Below are 9,354 nucleotides of genomic sequence, written 5' to 3' on the forward strand. Positions count from 1 at the left end.
ATTTTAATTTAATACATATTTAAAAAAACAAAGTAAATTTTGAATCTTTTTAACTTAAAAAATAGTAAAATGTGTCAAATATCTTTTACATTTGCATAATTTTAAATATGATGATATGAAAAATTAAAATTATAAATAAAAGTAAAAATTACTTATTTCTTTTGAACAAATTGAAACATTCGATATAAACAACATATTCACTTGATAAAGTCTGAATAAAATATACGCAATTTTTATCATTACATAGAGAGTTTGTTTTCAACTCAAATGGTATTGAACCGAAATAAGAAACAAGAACATCCAAACATGAGTGGGAATAATTAAAAAAAAAAATAGTGGCAGAGAGTGGTTTCCCTTTTCAGGGAGAAAATCCAAAAAAGAAAAAGAAAAAAGAAAAGGCTTAAATCCTAAAATAAAGTATTTTGTGAGTGCTGTTGTGGTCTCATGTGGAGCATCATCCTGTGTAGACAACCAAATGTTAATTAGTTACAGCAAATTTAATTGTTTGTGGCATTGTTGAGTGTATTTTAAGGTGTTTTGGTAAAGCCCCAACAAAAGTATATGCTTAAAGACTCTATTTTTAGCTGACTATTTTTCTTGATTTGGCTGAATGATTGACAATCAAGAAGCATAAGTTGAAGAATTAGAGCTTTTGATGCTTGTTCACATGGAGGAATCTTGGATTGGTACAAGGTAGTTCAAGTGGGTATCAACTTTTACCTTTTATTCTTGTTGAATTTGGTGGATTCTTGCTGTAACTTTTCTTTTCTTTATCACCTTATTTTGGTACTATTTATTCTGGATAAAGGTGTGACCTTTTGTCTGGTCTTCAATTTTTTGTTGTTTCATTTCAGATTCTTGATTCTTCTAGGCTTTTACTAATAACATATGGGAGTTTTTTCCATCCCCAATTTTGGTTAAGAATCTATACAAAAGATAGCTAGAGAAACTGAAATTCTAAGAGGATATAGAGAGATGTCTTCTAGTTCTACAACAAACAAGACGAATTGCTCAAGGGGCAGTTCAGCTAGATCTAGGCGTAGTGCTAGAGTTATTGCTCAGACTCCAGTTGATGCAAAGCTTCATGTGGAGTTTGAGGAGTCTGAGCAACAATTTGATTACTCTAGTTCAGTTAACTTGTCTAATTCCACTAGCAATGTTCCATCTTCAACTGTATCTGATTATCTCCAGAAAATGCAAAGGGGAAGTCTAATTCAGCCGTTTGGATGCATGATTGCTATTGATGAGCAAAACTTTGCTGTCATAGCGTATAGCGAAAATGCACCAGAAATGTTGGACTTGACACCTCATGCAGTTCCAAGCATCGAACAGCAAGAGGCTCTGACATTTGGAACAGATGTCAGGAAACTTTTTCGATCTTCAGGTGCTTCTGCCCTCGAAAAAGCAGTCAGCTTTGGAGAACTTAGTTTGCTAAATCCTATTTTGGTTCATTGTAAAAACTCAGGCAAGCCTTTCTATGCGATTCTGCACCGCATTGAGGTTGGATTAGTAATAGATTTGGAGCCTGTGGATCCAGACGAGGTCCCTGTAACTACAGCGGGAGCTATAAAATCTTATAAGCTAGCAGCTAAAGCCATTCGGAAATTGCAATCTCTACCAAGCGGGGATATATCATTGTTATGTGATGTGTTAGTTAGAGAAGTGAGTCATTTGACTGGCTATGATCGTGTTATGGTTTATAAATTCCACGAGGATGAACACGGGGAAGTAGTTGCTGAATGTCGTACGCCTGAACTAGAACCTTATCTTGGCTTGCATTACCCTGCTACAGATATACCACAAGCTTCAAGATTTCTCTTCATGAAGAATAAGGTTAGGATGATATGTGATTGCTTAGCTCCACCAATTAGGGTGATTCAAGATCCAAGATTGGCTCAGTCGCTGAGCCTTGGTGGATCCACATTAAGAGCTCCACATGGCTGTCATGCACAATACATGACCAATATGGGTACTGTTGCATCTATGGCGATGTCTGTGATGATTAATGAGCAAGATGACGAGCTGGATAGTGACCAGCAAGTGGGAAGAAAACTGTGGGGTTTGGTAGTTTGCCATCACACTTGCCCTAGATTTCTTTCTTTTCCTTTGAGGTACGCGTCTGAGTTCTTGCTTCAAGTTTTCAGTGTTCAGGTCAATAAAGAAGTGGAAATGGCAGCTCAACTTAAGGAAAAGCAGATACTGCAAATTCAAACTGTTCTATGTGACATGCTTCTAAGAGATGCTCCCATGGGGATTGTTACTCAGTCTCCTAATGTTATGGACCTTGTAAAGTGTGACGGGGCTGCACTTTATTATAGGAACAAGCTTTGGTTGCAAGGTGTTACCCCTGCGGAGTCCCAAATCAGAGATATAGCTGAATGGCTCAATGAATCTCATGGTGATAGTACAGGTCTGAACACTGATAGCCTCATGGAAGCTGGCTTCCCAGGTGCTTCTGTGCTAGGTGATGCGGTATGTGGAATGGCTGCTGTAAAAATAACTTCAAAAGATTTCCTCTTCTGGTTCCGCTCCCACACAGCTAAAGAGATCAAGTGGGGTGGTGCAAAACATCTTCCTGGAGACAAGGATGACGGAAGAAAAATGCACCCAAGGTCATCATTTAAAGCCTTTCTGGAGGTTGTTAAGCGGCGGAGCCTGCCTTGGGAAGATGTGGAAATGGATGCCATCCATTCCCTGCAGCTGATATTGCGAGGATCTTTGCAAGATGAGGCTGCTGATTGTTCTAAAATGATTGTGAATGTCCCTGCTGTAGATACCATTATAGATAGAGTGGATACACTTCGTATTAACGATATGGTTCGTCTCGTTGAAACAGCATCAATGCCTGTTTTGGCTGTTGATACTTCAGGCCGTATCAATGGATGGAACTCTAAAGTTTCTGAACTAACTGGATTGCCGGTAGAGAATGTTATAGGTGTACCTTTGGTTGATTTGGTTATTGATGGTACAACAAACACAATTAAACGTGTTCTCTCCCTGGCTTTGCAAGGTGATATTCTGGTTACCCTTTTCATTTACTTTGTTAGTTCAATTTGCAATATGTGTAGATGAACGTACCGTGTGAAAAAAAACAAAAGATTGTTTCATGACACTTTATCTATTTTTCCATTCTTAAATTACAACTTATGCACGAGGTGCATCGGTTATGTCAAATTGTTTATTTATCAGTCCTAGCATATTTGGTCTCATTTTGAGTTTATTTCCTCGTGTATAAAGACCTCTGACATGAAGCTCTAAAAAGAACAAAGGAAATGTCAAAAACTGAAGTGGAATTAGATGAACTGTTTTGGACATTGCTGTTGGGCATTGCCGGTCTTTCAAATTTTTGGCCCCTCATGCAATCTGAAACTTATCCTTTATTTTGACCTCGATGCTGGATATTATCATATTATTTGTTGTTGCTACTGTTCGCTTCTCCGTTATTTTCAACGTGACTTTCTCTACTGTATTTCCCTTCCATGCTTGATTTTGATATACTTTACTTAGCTGAGGGTCTAGCAGAAACAACCTCTCTACCTTCACAAGGTAGACATAAGGTCGTGTATGCACCACCCTCCCTAAACCCCACTTGTGGGATTACACTATGTATGTTATTGTTGTTGTTATTGTTAGGGTCCCCATTCAGGGTAGTTCCCTCTCCCTTCCTGTCTTATTTCTGTGGTGTTGCTACTTGACTTCCAATGCGATAACTTATGTTCTTATTTTGTTCTTTTCAATTTTTTCCTTGAAAATGATTCTACTTTGATATTTAAATTGCAGGCAAGGAGGAGAAAAATGTGGAAATCAAACTTAGAACACTTGGTCCTCAAGAAAAGGTCGGGTCAATTTCAATAGTGGTTAATGCTTGCTGTAGTCGAGATTTTAAACAAAACATAGTTGGAGTTTGCTTTACTGGAAAAGATGTTACTCGGCTAAAGCTGATTAAGGACAAATATAGTCGCGTTCAAGGTGATTATGTTGGAATTATCCATAGTCCATCTCCTTTAATTCCTCCAATTTTTGTGATGGATGAGCAGGGAAGATGTGTGGAATGGAACGATGCTATGCACAAGTTGACTGGGTCGAAGAGGGAGGAGGTCATTGATCAAATGCTTCTTGGTGAAGTTTTCACAGTCAATAGCTTCGGTTGCAGGGTTAAAGATCAAGACACATTAACCCAGCTCACGATATTATTGAATAGAGTAATTGCTGGTGGGGAAGGTGAGAAATTTTTTTTTGGGTTATTTAATAAACAGGATAAGTATATTGAAGCCTTAATCTCTGCAAATAAAAAAGTTGATGACGATGGTCGAGTAACTGGGGTCTTGTGCTTCCTGCATGTTCCTAGTCCAGAACTTCAATATGCAATGCACGTACAAAAGCTGTCAGAACAAGCTGCTAAAAATAGTCTTAAAAAGTTGACTTATGTTCGTCTTGAACTAAAAAACCCTTTAAATGGGATAAACTGCATACAGAATCTGCTGAAATCTTCTGATTTGAGCAAGGATCAAAGGCAATTGCTGAAGACAAGCACAATGTGTCAAGAACAACTAGCCAAGATCATTGATGACACTGATATTGAGAGTATTGAGGAATGGTATGATAATTTGACCTGCATTTATTGTTATACCTTTTATGTAAAGAACAAATATCTATTTATGCTCAGGCCATTGCACTAGTATTTCTGCTCATCAGGATCGTAGCTATAGCTTCTATATACTTGCAAAGAGCTACTCTGCCTGCCTGTTTTTCACAAAGTGTGTGCCTGGCATTTTGGGAGATTGCTAAGGAAGTTCCTTTTTTTTCTTTTTTTCTTTTTCATTTTGTAGAGATTGCTAGGGAAGCTGATGCATCAGTTCTTCTGTTCTTTGCTTTCAAAAGTCTTTGATGTCTTTCTCTCTTCTTGATATTAGTTTTTCACAAAGTATGTGTTTTATGCTCAGGCCATGGGTGTAGTGTGGGATCAATACCTGATTTGGTCTACTTACCTTAGATACTTTGACTACATTATGACCGAGAAGTATAGATTGATTGGGTGTATATATTTGTCTAAAGTATGAAATGCTTTTCTATTATGCAAGATACTGTTTGAGTAAAATATTGCTGTTTATAAAGAATAAGTTTTATTTATTTAAGTTCAATAAATTTAACTAATCAAAATCTGTAGTTTATATGTCGTAATATACATTTATTGGTCATATTTCAACCCCATATCTGCACTCGGATCACACCCCTGATTCTAATTTTTTTGTGATGAAGAATCCAACGTCTAATCTGCACCCATAGTGGATACTTGCACCGTGTCCGAGCAACATGGATGACTACACGAAAAGCCTCAATCTAGTTGGGGCTGACTATATGAACCCTCAGCATCATAAAATGCTCTATTTGGGTCCATAATATTTCGATATTCCGTACTTAAGGATTATCACACAAGGAGTCTCTACTAGACTCTAGTAGTTATATCCTTATTATACTAAGATTCTTCTAGTTGGTATCACCTACATGGAGTTTCAACTTATTTTTTCCATCTTTTGCTAGATTTGGCTGGATCCTGATATATATTAAAAAAAATTTAGATGACTTTTTCAAGTAAACTTTTTTCGATGTGATTTTAGGTCTACCTCTTCCTCTTTCAACACATTCATTCATCATATTTTCACATCTTAGAACTGGTGCATTTGGAGGCCTATGTGACATGTGGTCAAACTATTTCAAACAACATTCTCTCATTTTACCCTCTATATGCGCTACTTGCACTAGTAGGTGGTTGTGATCATTTCTGATCTTATCTAATATTGTATGACCGCACATCCATTTTTAGTATTTGCATCTCCGTGACACTGATTTTGTGGATATTTATCATCTTTATATATTTTGGACTGGTCCTGATCATTGCGATATTTTTTTCAGCTATACAGAAATGAACTCTTGTGAGTTCAATCTTGGAGAAGTTGTTACAGTGGTCATTAACCAAGTTATGATTCTTAGTCAGGAGCGTAAGGTTCAGGTCACATGGGACTCGCCTGTCGAAGTATCACAGCTGTACCTGATTGGTGACAATTTGAGGCTTCAACAAGTCCTTTCTGACTTTTTGACCACAGCTATCCTCTTTACTCCCTTTGAAGACTCCTCTGTGCATTTCAGAGTAATTCCAAGGAAGGAACGTATAGGGACGAAGATGTACATCATGCATCTTGAATTTCGGTAATCATTCTCTCATCACTCAGATTTGGATTTATTGATTATTTTGCATGCAATTCATTTGTCAAAATGAAGTCTATAGGCCTGTTTTAGATTGGGAACTAACTACTGCTAGTTATCTCAACGTAATCCCCAGCTATGTTCTCAAGGTTGTGATTACACTCCATGCTTCTTAGTGTACATCTTTTGCTGTTTTATGGGAAAACACGACTTTTTAAAGTATGATATGTGGCTTAAAATGTTTAAACAGAGTAAATTACAGAAATTTGACTTCTACGAGTACTAATCCAGATGTAGAGACTTTAGGTTCTGTGACGATGTGTGCAAGTTCCACTCTTCATTTCCTCAAAGCTGTTTTTTCTCTAATGGTATCTGAAGAAAGCTCCTCCGCATTAAACATGGGAGACCATTAAGTGAACATGTAAATTCTCTTGAATTGGAGGTACCGATGTATATAATGTACCCGCAAACCATGCTGAAGCTGAAAAATGCCAAGTAAAGCTTCCTGAGTTGCTGAAACGGCACTAAAATGCCCTATTGCGTGTTAATCTTTTAACTCTCTCGTAATACGGGGTTTAAATAATAAATGTATTACATAAGGCTTGGGAGATTAGAGGGGACACAAATAGTATGAAGATTAGGACAAATAATTGTATTACGGAAGCAACTAGGAAAGTGAGGGGCTTCAAAGGGTAACTTTGCTGGACATAGAAAGGACTGGTGGTGGAATTGAGAGGTGCAAGAAAATGTGGAATTCCAGAAAGTTGGTGAAGTTAGCGGAGAGCAATAAAGAGAAGGAAAAGAGGACAAATAGAAAGAGGCACAAGACTTGAACGAAGGAAGCAGGAATAGCAGTTTCGACGGCTAAAATGGCAACATTTGAACACGTGTTTGAACTAAAGGACAAAGATCAGGAAAAGAAGTTGTATAGGCTTGCCAAGGCAAGAGAAGGAGAGCTCGCGACCTAGACCAAGTTAGGTGCATTAAAGACAAGAATGAAAAAATATTGGTGGAAGAGATGCACATTAAACACAGATAGCAGGATAATTTCATACTCTTAATGTAGAGGGACAAGAATATTGTGTTGGGTGATTTAGAGCACTTCGAGAACCATCAAGATTTTGGATATTGTAGGTGTATAAAGCTTGGGGTGGTTAAGGGGGCATTTGCAATTCGTAAGATGAGAGGGGGAAGAGTGACTGGGCCAAGATGAGATTCCGATGAAATTTTGGAACAACGCAGGAAAAATAGGTATGTAATGGCTGACTTAGTTGTTTAATGTTACTTTTAGGAAGACTAAAAAACTCGGAGAATGGATGTGGGATATGATGATCTCGTTGTACAAGAACAAGAGTGATACTCAAAATTGCAACAACAATATGGGTATCAAACTATTAGACCACACTATGAGTGTTTGGGGGAGAGTGGTTGAGATGAGGATTAGGAGGGATGTGTCTATTTTCGAGAATCAATTCAAATTCACGCCAGCGTGATCAACTATGAACGTCATTCATCTTTTAAGGAGATTGTTGCAGTAGTATAGAGATAGAAAAAGAGATTTACATCTGATGTTTATTGACCTAAAAAAGACATGACAAAGTCCCAAGGGAGGGTTTATGGTTATGCTTGGAGTTTAGAGATGTACAAGTGGCATATATTAGAGTGATTAAGGATGGACATGTACAATGGAGCCAAGAACAGAGTGGGAACAGTCGGAGAAACACTTCCCAATTGAGATGGAGTTGCACCAGGCATCAATTCTTAGCCCATTGTAAAGCATTGGTGATGGATGAATTGATACGACATTTTGGGGAAAGTATCATGGTGTATGTTATTTACTGATGATATAGTATTGATAATCGCGACATGCGGGGAAGTTAATTATAGACCGGAGGTTTGGAGACAAACCCTATAATCTAAAGGTTTCAGGTTGAGTAGAATCAAAATAGAGTACACGAAGTTCAAGTTAAGTGACGCGTCATGTGGCGGACGTGGAAGTGAGGATTGATATACAAGTCATTCCCAAGAGAGGAAGTTTCAAGTATCATGGGTCAGTAATCTAAGGAAATGGGTAGATCGATGATGATGCCACACATCTTATTGGAGCTAGGCAGATGAAATGGAGGCTCACACATGGTGTCCTATGTGATAAAAATGTACCACTTTGACTTAACGACAAGTGTTATAGAATGGTTGTTAGACCAACTATATTGTATGGAGCAAAGTGTTAGCCAATCAAGAACTCACACATCCAAAATATGAAATTAATGAAAAAGGGGATTCTTACATGAATGTTTGGGAACACTAGGAGAAACAAAATTAGGAATGAGGATATACGGGGCAAGGCGGGAGTGGCCTTCGTGATGGACAAGATGCGGGAAGTGAGATTGTGATGTTAAGGCATATGAAGAGGAAGAACATAGATGCTCTAATAGGAGGTGCGGGAGGTTGACAGTGATAGCTTGATAGGTCTAAGGAGGGGTAGAGATGGATCCTGGAAGAATGGGGGAGAGGTGATTAGACAATATATGACACATCTTTAGCTCACTTAGGACGTGAAGAGAAAATGGAGGTCGAGGATTAGAGTAGAAGGTCTGTTGGTAATCAAGTGATTTCTCTCTTTCCTGTGGGAGAGCATCATATTCTTCATTTTTATCACCATTGTTGTTTATGTTACTTAGGTTATTTTTACTATTTTTCTCTGTCAAATCTCAAACTTTTCTTCGATATTTTCAGCATAGCTTGTTTAACTCTTGTATTTTTCGAACTTGTTTTGAAAAACACTTCTCTTGAGCCAAGAGGTTTAACTTGTATTTTCAAACTTGTTTTGAAAAACACTTCTCTTGAGCCGAGAGTATGTTGTTGTTGTAGTATCAAATAAGGGCAATCTGCCTCGGGATTTCTTTTTCCTGGTCTGGTAGAATCTAGTTAGAAGGCTAGAAGTAGCAGTGCAGTGCTCGATTAGGTATTTAGCAGTTTTCACTGATTCTGAGATTTCAAATATTGAAACTCTTTGCAGTGATCCTTTTCTGTCATCCTTGAGCATAAGAGTAATACATTACGCATATTAGTATAATATCCAACATTTTCTTCTAGTTAAAAGGAGGGGATGGAAAGAGAAGGGGCAAATTAAGATTACCCCCCTTTCCC

General features: G+C 37.9%; 1 protein-coding gene across 7 annotated transcripts in view; it reads left to right on the plus strand.

Annotated features, from left to right (window-relative positions):
• The first annotated feature begins 286 nt into the window (after positions 1 to 286).
• LOC107026045 (phytochrome C) overlaps positions 287 to 9,354 on the plus strand; it is an 11,481-nt gene continuing 2,413 nt past the window's right edge. The window contains exons 1-4 of one of the 7 annotated variants that reach the window (XM_015226877.2): positions 287 to 702; positions 855 to 3,010; positions 3,781 to 4,597; positions 5,914 to 6,207. In XM_015226877.2, coding sequence (XP_015082363.1) covers positions 976 to 3,010; positions 3,781 to 4,597; positions 5,914 to 6,207 — 3,146 coding nt within the window. In that variant the 5' untranslated portion in view covers positions 287 to 702; positions 855 to 975. Of the gene's footprint in view, positions 3,011 to 3,780; positions 4,598 to 5,913; positions 6,208 to 9,354 lie in introns of all 7 variants that reach the window. The other 6 variants (XM_015226880.2, XM_015226879.2, XM_015226878.2 and 3 more) reach the window with 6 other exon arrangements.

Source organism: Solanum pennellii, chromosome 7 (assembly GCF_001406875.1).
Source record: "Solanum pennellii chromosome 7, SPENNV200".
NCBI lineage: Eukaryota > Viridiplantae > Streptophyta > Magnoliopsida > Solanales > Solanaceae > Solanum > Solanum pennellii.